This window comes from Macaca mulatta, chromosome 3 (assembly GCF_049350105.2).
Source record: "Macaca mulatta isolate MMU2019108-1 chromosome 3, T2T-MMU8v2.0, whole genome shotgun sequence".
Taxonomy (NCBI): Eukaryota; Metazoa; Chordata; class Mammalia; order Primates; family Cercopithecidae; genus Macaca; species Macaca mulatta.
Genome location: NC_133408.1, coordinates 51,548,730 through 51,574,610, shown reverse-complemented (window position 1 = coordinate 51,574,610; position 25,881 = coordinate 51,548,730). Strand labels below are relative to the sequence as shown.

Sequence of the window (25,881 nt, the reverse complement as noted above, 5' to 3'; positions counted from 1 at the left end):
GCAAGACTGTCGCCCTGTTGAAAGCTGGGCACCCTGGAAACGGTCAGTTTGGTTTTGCCTCTGCCCCTCCCACCCTGGCCTCAGCTGTCTCATCTGTGCAATGGGGAACAGGACTGTGTGGAAGGGAATTCACAGTCCTGAGTAACCACAGGGGCACAGCTGTGACTTCTCTGGGACTCCTTTTGGTATCATATGGAGGACCTTGCGGGGAGGTAAAAGAACCGCCCACACCCTCCCCAGAGGTGGATCGGCATATTTTACTTTTGAGGCAGGATCTTGCTCTATTGTCCAGGCTGCAGTGCGGTGGCACAATCACAGCTCACTGCATCCTTGAACTCCTGGGCTCAAGCAATCCTCTCACCTCAGCCTCCAGAGTACCTGAGACTACAGATGTGCACCACCACACCCAGCTAATTTTTAAAATTTCTGTAGAGACAGGGTCTCACTCTGTTGCCTAGTCTGGTCTCAAATTCCTGGGCTCACGAGATTTTCACGCCCCGGCCTCCCGAAGTGCTAGGATTACAGGCATGAGCCATCGCGCCTGGCTAGGTCTGCATCTTTTTTTTCTTTTTTGAGATGGATTTTCGCCCTTGTTGATCAGGGTGGAGTGCAATGGCATGATCTCGGCTCACTGCAACCTCTGCCTCCCCAGTTCAAGAGATTCTCCTGCCTCAGCCTCCAAAGTAACTGGAATTACAGGTGTCCACCACCATGCCTGGCTAAGTTTTTGTATTTTCAGTAGAGACGGGGTTTCACCATGTTGGCCAGGCTGGTCTTGAACTCCTGACCTCAGGTGATCCACCCGCCTTGGCCTCCCAAAGTGCTGGGATTACAGGCATGAGCCACCACGCCTGGCCAGGTCTGCATCTTTGTGAAGGAATATGGCTTAGCCCTAGGTGGCAGCCCTTGCTGCCCAGCCCAGGGCACCTTGCACGCCCCATGCCCACACCCTCTGGTTTCCCTGACTCTGCGGCTCCAGTGGTCCCAGCCCTTCTCCTTCCCTTCTCCTCCAATGTTTTCCTTCTCTTTTCCAGTTGACTTCCTGTAGCAGGCTAAGGGACTTTGGGAGGGACAGCCAGGCCTGGCCCGGGGTGAGCTTGGAGGGCCCTGAGTCCACACGCAGCTCTGAATATCTGTGTGGGAGGTAGGAGGGATGGGCAGGAGGTATCCATCCCCCTTCCCTAACCTCCCTGCTCCAGAACCCAGGCTGGTGGACCATCCCTCCACCTCTGTCTCTGCCCCTCCTGCCCTGCCTCTTTAGGGGGCTGAATCTCTACTCACCTTGGTATCCCAGGGCTCCTAGGGCCCCTCCAAAGGGCTTGGGGGGTTTTCCTGCGGATGGGGAGGACAGGATGGAGGAGGGAGCTGGGCTTTCCTGCCTCTCCCAGCCCCTTCACCTTGGACCTGGCCTCCATTCTGTCTCAGCAGGTTCGAGTCCTTCCTGCCTCCAGCTTGCCCCTCAGCCCCACGCAGCCTGTCCCCCTCTGTCCAGCTATGCTCCTATGCTCCTTGCAAATCACAGATGCATCCTGTCTGTGGAGACCTCAGCGACTCAGCAGGTGCCCCACCCCACCCCACCCCAGTCAGCCCTGACACATTTCCCAGTTTTGGCCTTGCCCATGTGACCACTCAGCTTCCCCTCCCAGCCCACCCTGCTTGCCCTGACCTTATTCTTCCCTTACACAGCTTATTTTTCTTTCTTTTTGAAATATTTTAGGCTGGGCATGGTGGCTCATGCCTGTAATCCCAGCACTTTGGGAGGCTGAGGCGGGCGGATCACTTGAGGTCAGGAGTTCGACACCAGCCTGGCCAACATGGTGAAATCCTATCTCTACTAAAAATACAAAAATTAGCCAGGTGTGGTGGTGGGCGCCTGTAATCCCAGCTACTCAGGAGGCTGAGACAGGAGAATCGCTTGAACCCAGGAGGCAGAGGCTGCAGTGAGCTGAGATCATGCCATTGTACTACAGCCTGGGCAATGGAGCAAGACTCCATCTCAAAAAAAAAAAAAAAAAAAAAGAAAGAAATATTTTGTAGACATGGGGTCTTGCTATGTTGCCCAGGCTGGTCTCGAATTCCTGGCCTCAAGCGATCCTCCTGCCTCAGCCTCCCAAAGTGCTGGGATTACAAGCATGAACCACCATACCAGTCTTTATTTCCCTTTCTATGGGACCTTGTCAATCTCTTCAGTTAGACAGTAAACTCCAGGGTGACTCAGGTCCCTGTCTGCCTCTGGGGGCCTCATCAAGGGCCAGGCCAGGAGCCCCAGGAATCAGGATCCTTGGCTCCTTTCCCCACAGCCTAGTGCTGGAGTTCCAGCTTCCATGATTCCCCTGTGGGCTCCCTGAACCCCCCACGCCAGGGGGCTAGCCCAGGTCCATGGTCACTCCAGTCACCCCATGAAGGGAACTCAGGGGCTCCCTGCTTGAAATGGGCCCCACCAGGCATCAGGTGACTTCTTGTTGCAAACTCACCACCAACTCCCAAGCCTCCAGCGCCGCCACCTGCAAGGCGAAGAGAGGGGCTGTGAGTGTACCCACTTCTGGGGCGCCCGTCAAGCCCTCTCAGACAGCATGGGTTCAGCCTGAGGCTGGGGAGGGGGCAGTGTGGGCTGCAAAGGGCCAAGTTCTGGGCTTGCGTGCCAGGTGCCCTGGGCTCTGCCTCTGCTCACTGTGTGATCACGGAGCAGTCCCTGGCACTCTCTGAGCCTCGGTTTCCCCCCTTTACAACATGGTGGAAAAGCTATCTGTCCTCCATGGACCTTGAGGAGCACGAAATGTGAGTTTTTTTTTTTTTTTTTAAACAGAGTCTTGCTTTGTTGCCCAGGTTGGAGCGCAGTGGCGCCATCTCAGCTCACTGCAACCTCTGCCTCCTGGGTTCAGCCGATTCTCCTGCCTCAGCCTCCCGAGTATCTGGGATTACAGGTGTGCACCACCACACGTGGCCAATTTTTGTATTTTTAATAGAGACGGGGTTTCGTCATGTTGGCCGGGCTGGTCTCAAACTCCTGACATCACGTGATCTGCCTGCCTTGGCCTCCCAAAGTGCTGGGATTACAGGCGTGAGCCACCACACCTGGCCATGAACTGTTTTTAAAAACCGAATGTTCCTTGTTTTTGTAAGAGGTCAGCAAGAAGGAGGGGAGGCTCTATGTTCAGCTCGGGGTTCAGCCTCATGTGACCTGAGGCTGTGGGGTCCACCCGTGGGTGCTGGCTCAGCCCTTCTGAGCAGGAGATGACACAGGAGAGGAGGGAGGAGGTGGCTGGAGCTCTAGGGCAGGGCCCAGGGGCAGGGAGCCTGGCGTACCTGGGAAAATGGGAGACAATCCGAAGCCGGGTCTCGCTGCCACTCCTGCAGGAGAGATTTTGGGTTGGTAGGTTAGTAGGGGTGGGAACTGGCTCTAGCCTTATCACTCTCTGCCTGCACCGGCTCACCCAAGACCCGCTGTCTGGGATCATCTCCTCTCCATCCCCCTACTATATAATTTTTTTATATTTTATTTTATTATTATTTTTTTGAGACAGGGTCTTGCTCTGTCGCCCAGGCTGGAGTGCAGTGGTACGATCTTGGCTCACTGTAAGCTCTGCTTCCCAGGCTCCAGTGATTCTCCTGCCTCAGCCTCCCAAGTAGCTGGGATTACAGGTGCCCACCACGTCTGGCTAATTTTTGCTTTTTTTTTTTTTTTAGTAGAGACTGGGTTTCACCATGTTGACCAGACTGGTCTTGAACTCCTGACCTCAAGTGATCCGCCCACCTAGGCTTCGCAAAGTGCTGGGATTACAGGCGTGAGCCACTGCGCCCAGCCAATCTCCCCTATTATAGCCAGAGCAGCTTTCTCAACACAACATGCCCCCACCTAGCAACCAGGTGTGGCACCCCGTGGCCTCAACCCTGAGCTCAGCCTGGCACTGTCCCCAACCTTACAGCTTGCCCCTTTGCCCAGTACATCTGTGGTCCTAGAGTACCCTCTCCAGTCCCAGTCTCCTGTCCTCGTGTGGACATGGGCTCCGGGAGTCCCCACTGCTAGACAGACAGCCCTCTCTAGATCTGGACAGAGCTGAGGACTACATAGCAGAGCTGGCCACCCCTACCTCCAAGTGGGAACTGCCCGGCACCCCCTAGGACACCTCCAAGGCCAGCAGCACCTGAGAAGAGGCAGGTGGGGTCAGGACAAGCACCCCCATCTGGAAGAGGCCCTGATATCCCTGCTGGGTTCTGGGGTAAGGGATGTCCCAGACAAGATCTTCAGGGGTAGGGGGAGCCAGAGGGAGGCCTGAGCTGGGCTGGGGGAGGGTGGTGATGGGCATAGCAGGGGGTGCAGGCCACTGGCAGGAAGGCCTCAGAGGGGAACTCACCGTATTTAGCTGCTTTGGCGGCTGCAGCTGGAGACACACCTGGGGAGATGAGGCACATGATGGCTCAGGAATGCCACCTGTCAGGCCCTGTCTCCTTTTTTTTTTTTTTTTTTGAGGCAGTCTCGCTCTGTCGCCCAGGCTGGAGTGCAGTGGCGTGATCTCGGCTCACTGCAACCTCAGCCTCCCAGGTTCAAGCGATTCTCCTGCCTCCGCTTCCTAAGTAGCTGGAATTACAGGCACCCACCACCGTGCCTGGCTAATTTTTGTATTTTTAGTAGAGACAGGTTTCACCATGTTGGCCAGGCTGGTCTTGAACTCCTGACCTCAGGTGATCCACCTGCCTTGGCCTCCCAAAATGCTGAGATTACAGGTGTGAGCCACCGCACCTGGCTGGGCCCTGTCTTCTGACCTACTCACCCTTTACCGTCTGCCCACGGACTCATCCTCCCAGTAGCTATCCCCCCATCTTTCCTTCATCTGTCTAGGGTCTTGCTCTGTTGCCCAGGCTGGAATGTAGTGGCTCGATCACAGCTCACTGCAGCCCTGAACTCCCAGGTTCAAGTGAGCTTCCTGCCTCAGCCTCCCAAGTAGCTGAAACTACAGGCACACACCACGCCCGGCTAAGTTTTAAATATTTCGTAGACTTGGGGGTGGGGTGGGGAGGGTCTTGCTACGTTGTCTAGGCTGGTCTCAAACTCCTGGCCTCAAGCAATCCACCTACCTAAGCCTCCCAAAGTGTTGGGATTACAGGCATGAGCCACCATGCCTGGCCCCAAAAGTCCTTAATTGTTAAGCTCCTCTTGTGTGTGTGGGCTTGTGGAACTCACAGGAAGAGCTGTGCAGGCCGGTTTAGAGGGGGAGACACAATGACAGCCCAAGAAAGGGGGAAACGGCCACGCAAAGTCGGCCACGATGGCGGAGACTTAGGGAAAGCAATTTCTTTCTCTTTTTTGTTTTTTGAGACGGAGTCTCGCTCTGTCGCCCAGGCTGGAGTGCAGTGGCCGGATCTCAGCTCACCACAAGCTCCACCTCCCAGGTTTACACCATTCTCCTGCCTCAGCCTCCAGAGTAGCTGGGACTACAGGTGCCCGCCACCGTGCCCGGCTAATTTTTTTGTATTTTTAGTAGAGACGGGGTTTCACTGAGTTACCCAGGATGGTCTCGATCTCCTGACCTTGTGATCCACCTGCCTTGGCCTCCCAAAGTGCTGGGATTATAGGCGTGAGCCACCGCTCTTGGCCAGGGAAAGCAATTTCTCTCCAAGCTTTGATTTCTTTCTTGGAGAATGGGCAACTCCCACCGCAGTGGTCATGTGGGTTGAAAGAGAGAGGAGAGGGAGAGGATTGGGACCCTGGCAGCCAGGGATAGCCCCAGCTCCCATTTGCCACATTTTTTGTTTTTATTTTGTTTTGAGATGAGGTCTTGCTCTGTTGCCCAGGCTGGAGTGCAGCAGCGTGATCTCGGCTCACTGCAACCTCCACCTCCTGGGTTCAAGTGATTCTCCTGTCTCAGGCTCCTGAGTAGCTGGGATTACAGGCATGCATCACCATGCCCGGCTCATTTTTATATTTTTAGTAGAGACATTGGTGGAGTTGCTGGAGCCCATGTTGGCCAGGCTGGTCTCGAACTCCTGACCTCAGGTGATCCACCCACCTCTGCCTCCCAAAGTGCTGGGATTATAGGCATGAGCCACCATACCTGGCCTCTTTTCTTTTTTCTTTTTTTTTTTTTTTATAACAGGGTCTCACTTTTGCTGTACAGGCTGGAATGCAGTGGTACCATCTCAGCTCACTGCAGCCTCCGCCTCCTGGGCTCAAGAGATCCTCTGGCCTCAGCCTCCCAAGTAGCTGGGAATACAGGCGCCCACCACCACGCCCGGCTAACTTTTGTATTTTTGGTAAAGATGAGGTTTCACCATGTCACACAGGCTGGTCTCAAACTCCTGACCTCAGGTGATCCGCCCGCCTTGGCCTACTAGAGTGCTGGGACTGTAGGTGTGAGCCACCGCACCTGGCCGAGAGGACGTCTTGAGCAAAGATATGGCAGGGCTGGGAAAGAAAGTCTCTGTCTCTGTCTCCATCTCTGTCTCTCACACACACACTCCACGCACTCACTGATTCAGAACAACTCTTACCTCCAAGGCCCCCAACACCTGGGACGGCTCCAAGCCCTCCGACTCCGAGTCCTCCGACTCCGAGTCCAGCAGGTCCCCCTAGGCCTGTGGAGAGAGCTCAGCATTGGACTCTGCCGGTCAGAAAGGTGGGACTGAAGCCTCAGCCTGCGGAGGGTGGAGGTGTCCTCTGGGGACCCAGGTGGAGCCTGAGCTCTCCCGGCCTTCGATGGCACAGTGGAGCCAGGAGGTGTCTGGGGCTGGAAGTCTGAGTCTACAGTGCCTGGTCAGAGGCTCCTCCCATACCCTGGGGGCCTGGGGGTCTGGCAGCAGCTCCCACCTCCACCCAGTGCTCACCAAACTGGGCGGCTTTGGCAGCAGCTTTGGCTGCAGCAGCTGCGGCGGCGGGTCCGGCTCCTGGGAATACAGACCGAGTTCAGGGAGGGACTCAGTACTGATTAGCCTCTCTCCCCAGCCAGCCCCTCCTGGGGTTTCAACTCACCCACCACACCGCCTGGGATGCCTACTCCACCGAGAGCCCCGACTCCTCCAAGGGCCCCAGGCACTCCTGCTCCTGCGTGGAGAGGAAAGAAGATGAGTGGCCCATTTCTGAACAATGGGTCTCCCTGCCCCAGGAACAACAACACAAGCAGACAGGTGGCAGGGGCCATGTGACACAGGGGAGGAGCAGCGGACAGGAAGTCCAGTCCTTGTTTTGTTTTGTTTTGAGATGGGGTTTTGCTCTGTCACCCTGGTTGGGGTGCGGTAGTACAATCAGTTCATTGCAGCCTCCGACTCCTGGGCTCAAGCAATCCTCCTGCCTTAGCCTCCCGAAGGTGTGAGCCGCTGTGCCTAGCCTTAAAAGTTCCATTGTAGGCCGGGTGCGGTGGCTCACGCCTGTAATCCCAGCACTTTGGGAGGCTGAGACTAGGGGATCACCTGAGGTCAGGAGTTTGAGACCAGCCTGGCCAACATGGTGAAACCCGGTCTCTACTAAAAATACAAAAATTAGCCAGGCGTGGTGGTGTGTGCCTGTAATCCCAGCTATTTGGAAGACTGAAGCAGGAGGATCGCTTGAACCTGGGAGGTGGAGGCTGCAGTGAGCTGAGATCGTACCACTGCACTCCAGCCTGGGCGACAGAGCAAGACTGTCAAAACAAACAAACAAACAATGGCAATAGTATCTACAGCAGGCACTTAACATTCTGAGTGCTTCACACTTAGCAGCCCATTTTTTATGCATTGCAGCAGGAAAGGTAGGCACTATTGTCATTCCCATTTTGCAGATGAGAATGCTGAGGTAGAGCAGAGGTTAAGCAGTGTGCTCAGGGCTTCAGGGGCAGGAAGTGGCTGGGGAGCCTGTGCCCTTCGTGGCTCCGCCACGTGACGTCACTCTGTTTCCCTGGCAATGTCTGTTGACTCAGGCCTGCCAAGCAGTCAGCAGTGAGCAGGGGAGGAGGCAGGGCCGCTGGGGGTCAGGGCTGAAGAAGCCAGGATTTTCCGAGGTAGAAACTGGCCCCAAGTGGACCTGCCCGGTCGGTTGGTGGATCCCTGGGGGAGTCTTCTACCTCCCCCTAACTCTGCTCACAGGAGGCCAGGAATGCAGGGGCTACAGACAGCATGGGTCTGGCCAGGTGGGGCTGCCAGAGCGCCAAGCGCAGAGGCTGTGGGACTGCCACGTCCTCTGGGCTGGCTCGTGGCGGGAGCAGTCCTGCTGGCAGGACAGGAAGGCAGGCGGGGGGCCGGGGGTGCCCAGATGAGGAATACCAGTTCCTCTGCTCAGGCCAGAGAGCTAGGGTGGAGGCAGAGACTGTCCAGACTCCTCATACCCACAGCAGGCCCAGCCCCTTCCTGGACGTAGGGACTATGAAACTGTCAGGGTCAGAGCGGGCTTAGGGACGGTGGAATTACCTCCTGGGGGGCAACTGGGATTTCAAGGGTGTTTTTGGTGGTCACAGGGGTTGAAGGCACCACAAGCATTTAGTGGGCAGGGGCCAGGTTTTTAAACTGTCATAAATGTGTCCTAGAAACTGCCTTTTTTTTTTTTTTTGGAGACAGAGTCTTGCTCTGTCGTTCAGGTTGGAGTGCAGCGGTGTGATCTTGGCTCACTGCAGCCTCCATCTCCTGGGTTCAAGTGATTCTCCTGCCTCAGCTTCCCGAGTAGCTGGGATTATAGGTGCGCACCACCACGCCTGGCTAATTTTTGTATTTTTAGTGGAAATAGGGTTTAACCATATTGGTGAGGCTGGTCTGGAACTCCTGACCTCAGGTGATCTGCCTGCCTCGGCCTCCCAAAGTACTGGGATTATAGACGTGAGCCAACATGCCCGGCCGAAACTGCCTTTTTCTATCGTGACCACCCGAGTCCTGTGCTGTCAGGGATGGTGTGGTGGCAAGGGAGCCACAAGTGGTTGTGGGGTGCACTCACCATATTTGGCTGCTTTAGCGGCAGCCAGGGCTCCAGGTACTGGGGAGAAAGAAAAGTCGGGGGGTGGTCAGCAGCCGAGCTCTGTGCCTGGGAGTTCTACCGCCTCCTCTAGGGAGCCCTCCCTGACCTCCTTGGCCTTTTGCTTCCTCAAAGCCCTGAAGCTGTACAGGCACAGAGCTTTAGGGCTGAACAGTGCCTCTGCCTTCCATCTGGCCCCTCCTTCTCTCCTCAGGCCTAGCATGGCCTGCCTGAGGCTGGGGACAGAGTGGGGCTCAGTAACCAGCTGGTGAAGATCTGGAGTTCCTAGTGGCCCCCTGGCCACAGAGCACTGCTGAAGGGGAGCCACGCTGATCTACCTGCTCCTTCCCTGGGTGGAGGGCGAGCTTTTTCTCAGTCTGCAGCCCTGCCACCCCTCTACTGAGGAGGCAGATACTCTGCAATTGGGCAGCCTGGGGTCTCTTGGCCTGGTCTGCCCTCCTCCCGCTGTCCGTTACCCCCAGATACTTAGGAGAACCTAACGAGGATTTTACTATGCACCCCTGGGTGGTGAGGGGGTGCTGGGGAGGTGCTGGGAGTAGGAGGGATCTCGTTCCCTGAGCTCAGGGGACAGGCTCCGCCTAACCCCTAGAAGCCCCCTCACCCGCACCTGCCCCGAAGCCAGGAACACCAGCACCAACTCCAAGTCCAGGAACGCCGACACCAACTCCAAGTCCAGGAACGCCGACACCAACTCCAAGTCCAGGAACAGCACCAAGCCCAGCTGCAGCTCCTGCAGACAGAGGGCAGTGGTGGTGACAGCAGGCAGGGAGCATGCTCCTGAGGAGGTGTCCTGCCCAGGGAGCTGAAACTAGTCCCAAAGGAAGGGGCCCAGATCCAAGCAGCAGCCTCTGCCCTGGCCATTGCTCCTAACCAGCTCTGGGCTCGCTGGGGAGAGGAGAGAAAGGTGGGCGAGGCACTCACGGAGCTGGGCTTTGGCGGCTGCCTTGGCAGCAGATTTCGCTGCCGCTGGGGTTCCCACTCCTGGAGGAGGAGAGAGGGGATTAGAGATGGAGGTGGGGCTGATGGAGGCTTCGGGGGCCCCTCAGGCTCACTGACTCATGAAACTCACCTGCAACTCCACCAGGGCCGATGCCAACGCCAGGAGCCACGCCAACGCCAGGAGCCACACCAACACCAGGAGCCACGCCAACGCCAGGAGCCACGCCAACGCCAGGAGCCACGCCAACTCCAGGAGCCACGCCAACGCCAGGAGCTACGCCGACACCAGGAACTAACCCTGTAAGATTGAGAAGAGCTGATCATTAACCAAGGCCCAATCAAAGAGGACAGAAGCTTATGGAAAGAGGGCTGGAGCCTCGGCCCTGGCATAGATTTGCTGTGTGACCATGGATCAGTTACTTTCCCTTGCTGGGCCTCAGCTTCCTCATCCCTAAAATGAAGTGTGTGCAGGCTCAGGAGTTCATAACCTTGTTTTTTTGGAGACAGAGTCTCACTCTGTCATCCAGGCTGGAGTGCAATGGTGCGATCTCAGTTCACTGCAACCACCAACTCCCGAGTTCAAGCAAGTCTCCTGCCTCAGCCTCCTGAGTAGCTGGGACTACAGGTGCACACCACCATGCCTGGCTAATTTTTTTGTATTTTTAGTAGAGACAAGGTTTCACCGTGTTGGCCAGGCTGGTCTTGAACTCCTGACCTCGGGTGATCCACCTGCCTCGACCTCCCAAAGCGCTGGGATTATAGCTGTGAGCTGCTGCATCTGGCCAGGAGTTCTTAACCTTTTCAGGGACAAGGACCCCTTGGAGATTTGAGGCTGATGGAGGCAGATTTACATTATATAAGGGGCTTTGTAAGACAGAAAGGCTTTGGGTTCAAACCTCAGCTCAGCCACCGTTTAGCTGTGCAACTGTAGGCAAGTTACTTAAGCTCTGGGAACCTCAGTTTCCACATCTGTAAAAGGGAAAAATAAACTCAACTCTATAAGATTGTTTGTAGGCCAGGCACGTTGGCTCATGCCTGTCATCCCAGCACTTTGAGAGGCCAACGTGAGAGGATTGCCTACAAATTTTTTTTCTTTTTTTTTTTTTTTTTTGAGACGGAGTCGTGCTCTGTCGCCCAGGCTGGAGTGCAGTGGCTAGATCTTGGCTCACTGCAAGCTCCACCTCCCGGGTTCACGCCATTCTCCTGCCTCAGCCTCCCGAGTAGCTGGGACTACAGGCGCCTGCCACCTCGCCTGGCTAGTTTTTTGTATTTTTTAGTAGAGATGGGGTTTCACCGGGTTAGCCAGGATGGTCTCGATCTCCTGACCTCGTGATCCGCCTGTCTCGGCCTCCCAAAGTGCTGGGATTACAGGCTTGAGCCACTGTGCCCGGCATCTTTTTTTTTTTTAAACTGGGCATGGTGGCACGTGCCTGTAGCCCCAGCTACTAGGGATACTAAGGGGGAAGAATCGCTTAAGTCAGGAGTTTGAGGCCTGTAGTGAGCTATGACAGCATCACTGCACTCCAGCCTGGGCGACAATGTGAGACCCTGTCTCAAATAAACATGTAATAAAGATTGCTGTGTGTGAGAATTTGGGGCTCAGCAGGCCTGCAGTTGAAATGCTGTCTGGCCTATTCAGCCTTAGAGATTCTGATCTGAACCTTTTAGCCCACAGGTCCCTAATGCCAAGGCCTACAGACCCCATGCCCAGGGCCTGATATACAGTTGAGCTCTACAGTTGGTGCTGCTACAATTTGCCATGTTCAGAAAAGTGTGGGCACCTGGGGCTACCAGGGTGGCCCTCAAATATAGCAAAAGATGGGAAACAAGAAGTACTGCAGGCTGGGCGTGGTGGCTCAAGCCTGTAATCCCAGCACTTTGGGAGGCAGAGGTGTGAGGATCGCTTGAGCCCAGGAGTTTGATACCAGCCTGATCACCATAGTGAGACTACTGTTGCTACAAAAAAATTAAAAAATGAGCCAGGCATGGTGGTGGGCACCTGTGGTCGCTGCTTGGGAGTTGGACGCAGGCAGATTGCTTGAGCCTGGCAGGTTGAGGCTGCAGTGAGCTATGATTGTGGCACTGTACCCCAGCCTGGGTGACAGAGCTAGACCTTATCTCAAGAAGAAGGAAGAAGAAGGAGAAGGAGAAGAAAGAAGAAGGAGAAGAAAGAAGAATGAGGAAAAGGAGGAGAAGAAAGGAGGAGGAAAAGAAAGAAGGAGGAGAAAGAAGAAGGAGAGAAGGAGAAGGAGGAGGAGGAGGAGAAGAAGAAGAAGAAGAAGGAGAAGAAGGAGGAGGAGGAGGAAGAAGAAGGAAGAAGAAGGAGGAAGAAGAAAGAAGAAGGAGAAGAAGAGAAAGAAGAAGGAGGAGGAGGAGGAGAAGAAGAAGAAGAAAGAAGAAGGAGAAGAAGAAGAAGGAGAAGAAAGGAGAAGCAGGAGGAGGAGAAGGAGAAGGAAAATAAGCAGGAGGAGAAGAGGAAGAAAGAAAAAGAAGAGGAAGGAGAAGAAGAACGAGAAGAAGGAGGAGGAGGGAGAAGGGGAAGGAGGAGGAGAAGAAAAGAAGAAGAAGGAAGAGGAGGAGGAGGAGCACAAGAAGGAGGAGAAAGAGAAGGAGAAGGGGGAGAACTGGAGTCCGTCACAGGGGAGCTGGAGCTCAGCATGAGGTCAGGTCCCTAATAGCCTGGGAGGCACCAGGGACTTTAGGAACAGGGAGGCTCACACTGCTCACCCTGCTTCCCTAATCAGAAACGTCACCCACACTCCTAGAGGTCATCAGTGGACCAAAAGCTCTAAGGAGGGCCCACCCCAGAACGTGGCAGCCTAAGGGGGGTGGAAAGGAACAGGGAGCTGGGCGGTCAGATCCCAGAGCAGGGCACATGAGAAGGCAGCGCTCCGTGAGCCGATGGCGGGTGTGAGGAGGACTTACCAAACTGGGCGGCTTTGGCGGCTGCTTTAGCAGCTGCAGCTGCTGGGGTCCCCACTCCTAGAGGTGTGAAGAGAAGGGGTGAGGGAGTGGTCTCTCGCACCCCTCCCTGCTTCCCATCTCTAGGCTCAGTCTTCCCGTTTGTAAAATGGTGCAGTCAACCTTGGTCAACTCCAGGGCCCCTTCCGTGAGACAAACTAAACCGGTCTCTGGGCTGGAGAACACAGCTCACCTGGCACTCCTCCCACGCCCGGCACACCTGGGACTACGCCTCCGGCACCTGGCACCAACCCACCCAGCACTCCTGCTCCTGCAGCACCTGGGGGAGTGGAGAACTTTCAGCCTCGCCCCTCCCAGTGCTCACTTCTTGGGGGAGCATGGGTGGGTGGGAGAATCGGGAGAAGAAGAGAACGGTTTCCTGGCACCTTCATTTCTTTTTATTTATTTATTTTTATTTTTGGAGTCGGAGTCTCCCTCTGTCACCCAGGCTGGAGTGCAATGGTGTAATCTCTGCTCACTGCAGCCTCTACCTCCCAGGTTCAAGTCATTCTCCTGCCTCAGCATCCCAAGTAGCTGGGACTATAGGTGCCTGCCACCATGCCCAGCTAATTTTTGTATTTTTCAGTAGATACACGGTTTCACCATGTTGGCCAGGCTGGTCTCGAACCCCTGGCCTCAAGGGATCCACCTGCCTCGGCCTCCCAAAGTGCTGGGATTACAGGCGTGAGCCACCCAGCCTGGCCAGGCACCTTCGGTTCTGGGGGTGGGGGGTGGGGTGATGAGCAGGTCACCAACAGTCCTAACAGGAAGCATCTGAAAAGGACAGTAAGAGTGGAGTGTGGCTTTGGAAGATGGGGCAGGGGCCTCGTGACCTTGGTCCGGGCCATTTCAGTCCCGGAGGCCTGGGAGTCAGTTTGCCCTGAGGTTGGTCCTTGAGCCCCACAGGAAAGCAGGGCTTGGGGTCAGGCAGGGCAGGGGCACTTACCGTACTTGGCAGCCTTGGCGGCAGCTGCTGCCTGAGCTTCAGCTACAAGGAAACGAGAAAGAAAGAGACCCTCAGAAGCCTTGCCTGGGTCTCCTCCGAGCCGTGTTTAAAGCTCTTCTGCCCTGTAAGGCATGGACGACCTCGCTTCTCCCCCAACTCTTCCCTGAGCACATTCAAGCCCGATCTGCAGTCCCCACTGCCCCTGCAGAGCTGAGCAGACAAGAAGCCCCCATCTCTTCTCAACCCATGTCCCCAGATGTGACGAAGGCTCACGGGAAATGGCAGCTCCCGGGACACCTCCGACTCCGGGAACACCTCCGACTCCGGGGATGCCTCCGACTCCGACACCATAGCCGGGAAAGCCCCCAGCTCCAACCCCAAAAGTAGGAATGCCTCCAACTCCGACTCCGGCCCTGGCCCCTGCAGAGGGAAGGGAGCCAAATGGAAAGGAAGCTCAGTGAGAGAGGCTGGGCAGGCTCTGAGGGATGTTGATGGACTGGGAAAGAGGATGCAAGTTTCCCCCAGGCCTTGTCCATAAAAGACAGAAAACTGGGATGCCTGGGTTCCCCGCAGCCTCCACCATGAAGCCTTTAAAAAAAAAATTTGGGCCAGGCACAGTGGCTTATGCCTGTAATCCTAACATTTTGGGAGGCTGAGGCGGGTGGATCACCTGAGGTCAGGAGTTCGAGACCAGCCTGGCCAATATGGTGAAACTCCATCTCTACTCAAAACACAAAATCAGCCAGGTGTGGTAGTGTGCACCTGTAATCCCGTTTACATGGGAGGCTGAGGCAGGAGAATCACTTGAGCTGGGATCACGCCACTGCACTCCAGCCTGGGTGACAGAGTGAGACTTCGTCTCAAAAAAAAAAAAATTTTTTTTTTGGCTGGGTGCGGTGGCTCATGCCCATAATCCCAGCACTTTGGGAGGCCGAGGCAAGTGGGTCAATTGAGGCCAGGAGTTTGAGACCAGCCTGGCCAACATGGCAAAGCCGTCTCTACTGAAAATACAAAAATTAGCCAGGCATGGTGACGTGTGTCTGTAATCCCAGCTTCTTGGGAGGCTGATGCATGAGAATTGCTTGAACCTGGGAGGCAGAGGTTGCAGTGAGCCAAAATCATGCTACCGCACTCCAGCCTGGGCAACAGAGTGAATCTCTATCTCAGAAAAAAAGAAAAAAAAGAAAAAAAAGAAAAAAAATTTTAATTCATTTTTTATTTTTTGTAGAGATGGGGTCTTGCTATGTTGCCCAAGTTGGTCTCAAACTCCTGGCCTCAAGTGATCCTTCTGCCTTGACCTCCCAAGTAGCTGGACAAAACAGGCACATGCCACTATGCCCAGCTAATTTTTACATTTTATGTAGAGACAGGGTCTTGCTATTTTGCCCATGCTGGTCTCTAATTCCCAGCCTCAAGCGATTCTCCTACCTTGGTCTCTCAAAATACTGGGATTACAGATGTGAGCCACTGCACCCAGCCCCGCCATGAAGCTTTTACGGACACTCTTCAGTCCTCCTCCGGCCCCTCTCCTCTCTGAGCACTTGGGGAAGCCCCCCTTTGTTGGATGCAGAGAGACTATTGGCAGAATCCCCAGACAGTTTTGGGCTCCTCTGAGAGGGCCTTGGCCAGAGCAGGGAGGGTCAGGGTCACTGTCCCCACTGGGAATGCCATCCTGGGACTTTCCCACCACTCAGCCCCGTGGCCCTGTGGTAGAAGACAAACGGGGGAGACATCGTCCTGAGGCCTGCCGGTGACTTGCTTGGTGACCCTGGGCAAGTCACTTCCCTTCTCTGGGCAAGTAGAGGAGAGTCCTTTAGTTCTGGTAAGTAGAGGTCAGGACAGTGAGGGGCAGAGCTGTCAGCATAGCACTCACCGTATTTGGCTGCCTTCGCAGCTGCCTTAGCAGCTGCAGCTGGTGACACAGCCCCTGGAGAGACCAAGAGGGACACAAATGCTCAGGAGAGATTGAAGGAGAGCTGCACAGTATGTATCCGTCTGTCTACCCATCTGTGTGTTGGGCCTTCTTCTTTTCACGCCAACACAGAGTTGGCTATATCTGCATTTATGCACTGATGATGTCCCCCACCTGCCCGTCTGTATACCCAGCCACCTCCATCATCCATCTACCCAATGACCCACCTCTATACCTGTCCATTTGTCTTTTTTTTTTTTTTTTTTTTTTGAGACGGAGTCTCAGTCTTGTGGCCCAGGCTGGAGTGCAATAGTGTGATCTCAGCTCACTGCAATCTCTGCCTCCCCCGTTCAAGTAATTCTCCTGATCAGCCTCCCAAGTAACTGGGATTACAGGAGCCCACCACCACGCCTGGCTAATTTCTTTCTATTTTTAGTGGAGGCAGGGTTTCACCATATTGGCCAGGCTGGTCTCGAACTCCTGACCTCAGGTAATCTGCCCATCTTGGCCTCCCAAAGTGCTGAGATTACAGGTGTGAGCCACCCGCGCCCGGCTGTCCATTTGGCTGTCTATCCTTGGATCTCAATCCACCCACCCAACCACCTAACTCTCTGTTCACTCATCTATCTACCAGCTTATCCCATCTGCCTATCTATCCATTCGTCTAACCTTCTATCCAACCATCCATTTTGCATTTGCCTGCCTACCCTTCCACCCACCCATCTATTCATCTGCCCCTCCAACCATGTGCTCATTCATCCATCCATCTACCCATCCATCCATCTACCCATCCATCCACCCATTCTTTCATCCAGCCTCCCATCCATCCATCCCCCATCCATCTACCCATTCATCATCATTCTTCCATCCATCCTCCCATCCGTCCATGCCCCCATCCATCCACTCATCTATCCATCCGCCACCCATCCACCCACACATCCACTCACCTACTCATCTCTCCACCCATTCATCCATCCACTTATCCATCCATCCATCCATCCATCCATCCATCCATCCATCCACCCACGCATTCATACACCCATCTATCCATCCATTCATTCATCCACCCACCCATTCATCCATCTACCCACCCATTTATCCACTTATCCATCTATCAACCCACTTACCCTTCTATCCACCATAAACTGAACACCTACTCAGCTAAGGGCTAGGAATATGGAGTTGAAAAAGACACGATTCCTGCCCCCCCAGAGAACACTGATAACCGGAAGGTCAATTGGAAAATATGATACTGGTTAGAAGCTAATTAGCAGATTGGTATAACCCAAGGAAGAGAAGATGAGGGGATGAGATGTGGTCAAGGGTATGGGCAGATGGTTAAGGTGTTAGGGAGAATGCACAAATTTTGGCAATAGTCTCAATAGTTCTCTCTTACACACACACACACACACACACACACACACACACACAGCCCAGCTCACCTGGAACCCCAGCACCTGGGACAACTGGAATGCCAGCTCCTGGGACACCAACACCTGGAATGCCAGCTCCTGGGACACCAACACCTGGAATGCCAGCTCCTGGGACACCAACTACTCCTGGGCCAAAGCCTGGCCCACCAGGCACTAAGCCTGCAGCAGCTCCTGTGGAAGAAAAAGCATTGTTTTCCTAACTTATGGGAACCTCAGAGGGCTCCAAGGGTGGTTAGTAGAGTATGGAAGTGACAGTTGGTCCTGAGTGCACGACTGCAGGTGGGTTGACATTTCCTCTGCATGGATCCAACTCATCAGAGAGATGCAGAGAGACTAAGAGGGTCCCTAAAGAGCTCTAGGGATTTGAATCTGTGGGCTGGAGGAGTGTGATCTCTTTCTTTTTCTTTTCTTTTCTTTTCTTTTTCCTTCCTTCCTTCCTTCCTTCCCCTTCCTTCCTTCCTTCCTTTCTTTCTTTTCTTTCTCTTTCTTTTTCTTTCTTTCTCTTTCTTTCCCTCCCTCCCTCTCTTTCTCTCTCTTTCTTTTTTCTTTCTTTCTTTCTCTTTCTTCCTTTCTTTCTTTCCTTCCTGCCTCTCTCTCTCCCTCCCTTCCTCCTTCCTTTCCCTTCCTCCTTCCCTTCCCTTTTCTTCCCTTCCCTTTTCTTCCCTTCCCTTCCCTTTTCTTCCCTTCCCTTCCCTTCCCTTCCCTTCCCTTCCCTTCCCTTCCCTTCCCTTCCCTTCCCTTTCCTTTCCCCTGTCTTTCTGTCTCTCTTTCCTTTTTTATTTGAACCAAATTCTCACTTACCCAGGCTGGAGTGCAGTGGCATGATCAGAGCTCACTGCAGCCTTGAACTACTGGGCTCAAGCCATCCTCCCACCTCAGCCTCGCAGGTAGCTGGGACCACAGGCATGTGCCACCATGCCTAGATAATTTTAAAATAGTTTTTGGAAAGATGGGGTCTCAGTATGTTGCTCAGGCTGGTCTCAAACTCCTGGTTTCAGCCTCCCAAATTGTTGGGATTACAGGCGTGAGCCACTGCGCATAGCTAGAATGTGATCTATTTCTAAAGCACAGTCAGAATTCCCTCCACTGGGCACCCACTTAGTTGATGCAGCAGACACCTGTGGGCCAGCCCTGGAGGGGATGGAGTCCGGGGAGCGAGGTCCCCTCTGCAGGGTCCCCTCCCTCTGCTGAGTTAATCAGGGCAAAACAATAGAGATGGCATCTCAGAGTGATCAGAAGGAGCAAAGGTAAGGAGGCATGAACAATGCGTGTTTCAGAAGGGACAAAGACCAAGTCCATTTGGCTTTAGGGCTAGGGTCTCCGAGGTCCATGCAGGAGCCCGAGCTGTGGGCTTGCCACCCCGGGAGGCACTCACCGTACTTGGCTGCCTTAGCGGCTGCTGCTGCAGCTGCAGCTGCAGCTGGAGTCCCAGCACCTGAAAACACAGCCACAGAGGGTGAGGTCCTTGCCTTGTGGCCATCTCAAGGACACACCCACCCCCTGCTGGGACAGATGTTACCTGCGATGCCTCCAATTCCAGGAATTGCCCCAGGCACGCCAGGAACACCACCCCCTCCAACACCAGGGAGGACTCCAGCACCTGTTGAGATGGGGACAGTGCAATGTACTTTCCCATGGACCCTCCTGAGGACAGGTAGGATGGCCACTTAGACACCGGCATTTTCACCAGTGCGATCTCATCCAGGAATGGGGCCCAGGTGTCTCCAGATGGGCCTGTTTGGGGACTCTACTGTTCCTTGACTCTCCCCCAAAGTGTCCATTTCAACACGCTCATTAAGGGACTTGCATGTTTTCAGACAAATCCCATTCTAATCACTGCCACATACTGAGAAACCACAAGTGGCCGCTCCCTGGGCCAGAGGGGCCCCTGCAGGAATGTTCAAGACTTCCTCTCCCTGTGTTCCGAAGATGCAGCCAAGTTTGTAATCCAAGCGCCTGGCTGCTTGGCTCTGGCAGCCCCTCACAGCCCCAATCTCCCGCTCCCACATTCCAGCCGTCCCACCAGCCGCTGGGGCCAAGGAGCCTCCGGTGCTGGGAGGGGGGCCTGCAGGGCTTCCGCTGGGAGGCCCAGCTCCAGGCTTCTCCCCACATTCCTGCCTCTCGGACTGGTGGGGAGATAAGGAAAGGGCTTCCCTGGGGCTGAGGATGAAGGAGGACTTCAGCCCTAGTGGTCTGACCCTGAGGTGGGCACTACCTGGGGCGGGGGACAGATGCCCACTCCACTCACTGCACGGGCACAGGAATACCACATTCCATCTGCAGCCATGCTAGCCAAGAGCTCACTGGCCTGAGCAGTGAGTTAAAATTTTTATAGTACACATTAAATTGATACATAACTATTAAATGTTTTAAATGCTTATATATGCATCACCTAAAATTATCTTTCTAACCACCATGGTACCCATTCCCTCTGCTTGGCCTCCTCTTTCCTGTTTTAACCACATAGTAAGCTCCATCTTTATTTTTTAAGGCCTGAATCACACATCACTTTCTCTGGGAAGCCCTTCCCCAGGTAGAAAAAAATGCCTCCCATTTCTTGACTCCCACAACAGTGGCTATATTCTCTACAAGAACTCTTGCTTGTTCCTGATCTCTGAGATGGATGTGTGGGAGGAGGCAGTGAGGGAGGGAAGGAAGCAGACATGGATGAACGCATGGAGGAATGAATGGATGAATGAATGAATGAATGAATAAATGAAGGAATGGATGGATGGGTGCATGGATGCATGGAGGAATTAATGGATGCATGCATGCATGGAGAAATGGATGGGTGGGTGCATAGAGGAATGGATGGAGGTATGCGCGGAAGAATTGGCAGATGGATGGATGGATGGAAGAATTGATGGAGGGAGTGATGGATGGATGGATTGATGGATGAATAGATTGATGGATGGATGGATGGATATATGGATGAATGGATGGATGGGTAAATGGATGGATGGATGAGTGGATGGATGGGTGGATGCATGGAGAAACGGATAGACGGGTGGATGGATGCATGGGTGAGTAGATGGATGGATGGATGAATGGATGGAAGGATGGATACATGCATGGAGAAATGGATGGATGGGTACATGGAGGAATGGACAGAGGGATGCATGGAAGAATGGGCAGATGGATGGATGGAGGTAGTGATGGATGGATGGATGAGTGGATGGATGGGTAAATGGATGGATGGATGAGTGGATGTATGAATGGATAGATGGATGCATGGAGGAATGGATGGATGAGTGGATGGATAGATGGAAGAATGGATGGAGGGATGAATTGATGGGTGGGTGGATGGATGGATGTATGGAGGAATGGATGAATGGATGCACGGAGGAACAGATGGTGGGTGGATGGATGGATGGATGGAAGGATGGATGCATGCATGGAGAGATGGAAGGATGGATGCATGCATGGAGAAATGGATGGATGGGTGCCTGGAGGAATGGATGGAGGGATAGATGGATGCATGGAGGAATGGTTGGATGGACAAATGGGTGCACGGAGGAATAGATGGATAGATGATGGATGGATGAATGGAGCGAGGGAGTGATGGATGGATAAATGGATGGATGGATGAGGGGATGGATGGATGGATGAGGGGATGGATGGATGGATGGATGGAGGGAGAGATGGATGGATGAATGAACAGGTGGATGAGTGGATGGATGGATGCATGGGTGGGTAGATGAGTAGATGAATGGATGGATGGATAGATGGATGCATGGAGGAATGGGAATGGATGGAGGGAGGGATAGATGGATGGATGAAAGGATGGCTGGATGAGTGGATGGATGGATAGATGGATGCATAGAGAAATGGATGGAAGGAGGGAGGGATGGAGAAAGTAATAGATGGATAGAAGGATAAATGGATGCATGGACGCATGGAAGAATGGTTGGAGGGAGGGATAGATAGATGGGTGGTGTTGAAAATTTTGAGTAAATGGGGATAAGTAGGGGCCACTTTGGTCATTCATCTATGAGGCAGGCTCTCAATAGTAATGGGAATGGAGAGGCTAGGGGGCTGGAGGCCACCAGGTGGGGACTCCAGGGGCACTCACCCAACTTTGCTGCCGCTTTAGCTGCCGCTGCTGCTGCTGCCTGGGGGCCAACCCCTGGGGGAGGGGAGCAGAGGGGAGAGACCTTGAAACAGTGCTCCTGTATCTCCAGAACCCACTTGTTTCCAGTCCCGAGAGAGCCAATCCACTGACATGCGGGTATATGTGGGGGCTTCAGACCTGGAAGAGGCTGATGGAGCTGCCCCACCCCTCCCCCAGGATCCTGCTGCAGGTTTGCACCAGGGTCTGGATGCAGGGTGGGCTGCTCTGCTTTCAGGAGAGAACCTCACCCACCCCAGGGCTCTGGAGCCCCGAAGATCAGTGATCCCTTGGCTGGAAGTAAGGTGAGGCTTTCCTTACCTGTCCCGGTTGGGTAACCAGCCTTGCCCGCTGCACCAGCCACTCCTCCGGGCCCATAGCCTGCAAAACAGAGAGGCTTGGTGGTTATTTGTGCAGACGTCACCACTGCTGCCCTCCCCCTCCCCCTGCCTTGCCCTCGGGGCCCAAGCTGTCCTGAGTCTGCACCTGTCACCCCTAGCTAGAGTGAAAACAAATACAAATACGTGTATGGAATTGTTCTGTCCATTTTACAGATGAGGACACAGAGGCTCAAAGAAGGAACACAGCTCACCTAAGGTCTCATTATTGATAGGTGGGAGGGCAGGGATGGAGACCCATGCTGAGTGCAAAGTCTATGCCCTTTCCTCCTGAGATTCCCACTCCAAGACCCCAACCCTGCCCCAGCGAGGTGCTCTCCTGGCCCAGGGCTGGAAGCACAGCACCCTTGCTAGGACCCTGGAGTGGGAAAGAGCTGGAAGCCCACAGTCTAGAAGGGTCTCACTCACCGTAAGGTAGTTTCCCTGTGCTGTAGGGCAGTCCATAGCCACCTGGAGAGAGGACAGAGCAAGCTCAGGGGCTTCCCCACGCCTTGCTAGGCTCCCACCAACCTGGGTGGACAGATCTGCCCCTACAGGTGCTGAGGCCTGAGACCTCCCACACCAGGGTCCTGAGCTGCTCCCAGGAGAGCAGAGGTGCTGGGTGGAGGAGGCAGAGGACACTTCTGCCCCTGGGGCCCGATGGAACACACATCCCCCTACAAATTCAAGCCCCATCATGTCCCTGGAGTCTTAGTATTTTCCTTACACCCCCTCCCCAGTGGAAAGCATCTCATTGTCTAAGCTGATTGCAGAGGTAGGGGCAGGAGCATGAGGGGGTGGATGTTAGAGGGATCTTTCCAATTAACCGTGTTCCTTTCTAACAGCATAATAGCTTCAGATCGGGGCTATGGGTCTCTGTACATGAGCGTGCGTGTGTGAGTCCAATATCTGCAGACGACTTTCCCAAGCTCTCCTTGGCTGGTGACCATAAAGAGGCTTCAATACCCCTTCCCTGCCACCAGAGACACCTGTACCCAGGCTGACTTCTGTGCAGGGAGGCGCAGTGAGTGGTGCATTTTTTCTTCTTCTTCTTGTTTTATTTTTTTGGAGACAGAGTCTCACTCTGTCACCCAGGCTGGAGTGCAGTGACGCGATCTCAGCTCACCGCAACCTCCACATTTCGGGTTCAAGAGATTCTCCTGCCTCAGCCTCCCCAGTACCTGGGATTACAGGTCTGCACTATCACACCTGGCTAATTTTTGTATTTTTAGTAGGGACGGGGTTTCGCCATGTTGGCCAGGCTGGTCTTGAACTCCTGACCTCAAGTGATCTGCCCGCCTTGGCCTCCCAAAGCGCTGGGATTACAGGCATGAACCACCGCACCTGGCCGAGTGGTGCATCTTGAATCATCCCTCTGACTTACCGGGCAGCTTGGGGGCCTTGATGGGGTACCCCAGTGGGACTCCAGGTTGCTGTACCCCAAAGGGTCCAACTCCTGTGGGATTAAAGAGAGCAAGTTCTGGTCCCAGCAGCCCCTTTCAAACCCTCCTCCACCCACTCCACTTTCTGCTCAGACAGAAGGAGCTTGCTACAGCATCCAGAAACCATCCTGCTTCGCAGGACTCCCTGAATCTCCATCATGGGTCAGTTGAGAAACTCCCAGCAACAGGCCACTTCCTCCAGGAAGCTACAGGATTCTCTCCCTCCTGGGGCCTGGGCCCCAGTTCGGGCCTGCAGCCCTTGGCACAGGCTGGCGGGTTTTCTGGACTCCTTTGGACTTTGGGCTGCTATGCCAGCAGAGGCAGCAGGCCTGGGATGGGTGCCACTTGGTGCTACAGCCACTGCAAGGCCTGGCGCAGCAGGCATGGGGGAAATTGGGCAGGTTTGGATAGGATCTTGGGTGCCCCAGCCCCTCCCGAGGTAAGAGCGTCTGCCTGGCTGGCCACCCTGCTTCTCCCACCAGCCTTGCCTCACCTGGGATTCCAGCAAAAGCTCCACCTACACCTGTAATGATAAAAAGCTGTCACTGCAGCCCTGGCACTGTGGACACTGGGCCAGACAGTACCAAGGGGCCAGGAGGCCCAAGGAATGGCCAGTTCTTCCCAGACCAGTCCTCGCATGCTGCCCTCACATGAACTCTGGGGTTTCTTTTTTCGGAGACAGAGATTCGCTCTTGTCGCCCAGGTTGGGGTGCAACAAGATCGCAATCTCAACTCTCCGCTTCCCAGGTTCCAGTGATTCTCCTGCCTCAGCCTCCCAAGTAGCTGGGATTACAGGTGCAGGCCACCACACCCAGCTAATTTTTGTATTATTAGTAGAGACGGGACTTCACTATGTTGGTCAGGCTGACCTCAGGTGATCCACCCACCTCGGCCTCCCAAAGTGCTGGGATTACAGGTATAAGCCACCACGCCGTCTTTTTTTTTTTTTTTTGAGATGGAGTCTTGTTCTGTTGCCCAGGCTGGAGTGCAGTGGCATGATCTCGGCTCACTGCAGTCTCCGCCTCCCAGGTTCAAGCAATTCTCCTGCCTCAGCTACCTGACTAGCTGAGATTACAGACATGCACCACGACACCTGGCTAATTTTTGTATTTTTAGTAGAGACGAGGTTTTACCATGTTGGCCAGACTGCTCTTGAACTTCTGACCTCATGTGATCTGCCTGACTTGGCCTCCCAAAATGCTGGGATTACAGGCATGAGCCACCGCACCTGGTTTTCTTTTCTTTTTCTTATTTGTTTTGTTTTGTTTTGTTTTGTTTGGGAACAGGGTCTCTCTATTGCCCAGGCTGGAGTGCAGGGGCATGATCTCGGCTCATTGCAACCTCTGCCTCCCGGGTTCGAGCAATTCTCCTGCCTCAGCTCCCAAGTAGCTGGGACTACAGGTGCCCGCCACCACACCCGGCTAATTTTTGTATTTTTAGTAGTGATGAGGTTTCACCATATTGGCCAGGCTGCTCTCGAACTTCTCACCTCAAGTGATCCGCCCACCTCGGCTTCCCAAAGTGCTGGGATTACAGGCATGAGCCACTGCATCTGGCCCTCTTTTCTTTCTTTTTTTTTTTTTTGAGTGGGGAACAGGGTCTCTTTCTGTTGCCCAGGCTGGAGTGTAGTGGTGTGATCATAGTTCACGACAAACTTGATCTCCTGGGCTCAAGAGATCCTCCTGTCTCAGCCTCCTGAGTAGTTGGGACCGCAGGTGTGTGTGACCACGTCTGGCTAATTTTTTAATCATGTTTTTGTAGAGATAAGGTCTTGCTATGTTGCCCAGGCTGGTCTTGAACTCCTGGGCCCAAGCGATCCTCCCAGCTCACCCTCCCAAAACACTGGGATTACAGGTGTGAGCTATTGCGCCCAGCCACAGTCTGGTGTTTCTCAGCACTAGGCTGCCCAGGGCTGGAACCTAAAAGGTGTCACCCAGAGGGCCCTGAGCCAGTCCAGGATCCCACCCCATTTCACACCCAGGGCCAGAAGGTGGTGGGAGAGTCCCCACCATCAGCTCTCTGTCCAGACAGCTGCATACCTGGAGCCTTGGGCTTAACTCCTGCTCCGGTGGGAACTCCAGGGAGCACCCCCACACCGGGGAACCGAGCTCCTGCCGGGGGACAAAGCAGTGAGCAGAGGAAGGCAGGCCTTGCAGGCCCTGCTGGGAACCCCTCCCCTCCTCAGGTCCCCCAGCTGACCTCCCTTGGGACCGACTGTCAGTGACAGGCACGGCTCACGGGGTGGGTGGAGAAAGGACCTGTTTAGTGCTGACTTTCCTTCCCTGTCTGGCTCAAGGTCAGAAGATCTGAGTTTTAATCCTATTTCCCAGCCATGTGAGCTTGTGCCTCAGTCAGCCTCATCTCTATGCTGGAGTTAATCACAAAAGCCGTCCCGACTACCCTCCGCAAAAAGGGTAAAGAGAGGGACAGCGGCTGGGTGGTGCCACTTGCCCGTAGACCAGGGAGGCCCATGCTCTCTGGGGCTCTCGTTCACAACCCAGGCCCCCAAAGCAGCCATCCAGCTACAGCTGGGACCATGCCAGCGTCTTCCACCTCTCCCGTCTCCCCTGGGGCTGGGCAGCCTTGGCTCTCGGCGTAGCAGAGGAGAGAGGGAGGAAGGGCCACTCTGTCAGCAAATCCCACAGAACAGCCTAAATCTGGGCTTTTGGGGGAATTCAGGAGGTCACATGTTGGGTGAGGTGGTCAGGCCCTGGCAGGGGAAAGGAGGGTGAGGGGCAGCTCTTTAGGATCTCCTGCAGGGCAGACTCATTGGGTGGCCCCCTGGTGACTCACAGCTTTTGGGAAACAGCTGGTCACTCTGGGGTCTGTCC

The 25,881-nt window shown here is 54.4% G+C and overlaps 1 protein-coding gene across 1 annotated transcript in view; it reads right to left on the bottom strand.

Annotated features, from left to right (window-relative positions):
- Positions 1-1,690: 1,690 nt before the first annotated feature.
- ELN (elastin) overlaps positions 1,691-25,881 on the bottom strand; it is a 40,496-nt gene continuing 16,305 nt past the window's right edge. Inside the window, 28 exon segments of the mRNA XM_077996486.1 lie at positions 1,691-1,752; positions 2,129-2,504; positions 3,307-3,351; positions 4,092-4,145; positions 4,356-4,394; positions 6,490-6,573; positions 6,823-6,882; positions 6,968-7,039; positions 8,894-8,932; positions 9,431-9,527; positions 9,529-9,662; positions 9,854-9,898; positions 10,002-10,169; positions 12,797-12,853; positions 13,026-13,112; positions 13,779-13,820; positions 14,052-14,198; positions 15,652-15,705; positions 17,133-17,294; positions 18,499-18,558; positions 18,643-18,723; positions 19,031-19,039; positions 21,196-21,249; positions 21,553-21,612; positions 22,038-22,079; positions 22,993-23,064; positions 23,544-23,573; positions 25,090-25,161. Coding sequence (XP_077852612.1) covers positions 2,302-2,504; positions 3,307-3,351; positions 4,092-4,145; positions 4,356-4,394; positions 6,490-6,573; positions 6,823-6,882; positions 6,968-7,039; positions 8,894-8,932; positions 9,431-9,527; positions 9,529-9,662; positions 9,854-9,898; positions 10,002-10,169; positions 12,797-12,853; positions 13,026-13,112; positions 13,779-13,820; positions 14,052-14,198; positions 15,652-15,705; positions 17,133-17,294; positions 18,499-18,558; positions 18,643-18,723; positions 19,031-19,039; positions 21,196-21,249; positions 21,553-21,612; positions 22,038-22,079; positions 22,993-23,064; positions 23,544-23,573; positions 25,090-25,161 — 2,069 coding nt within the window. The 3' untranslated portion in view covers positions 1,691-1,752; positions 2,129-2,301.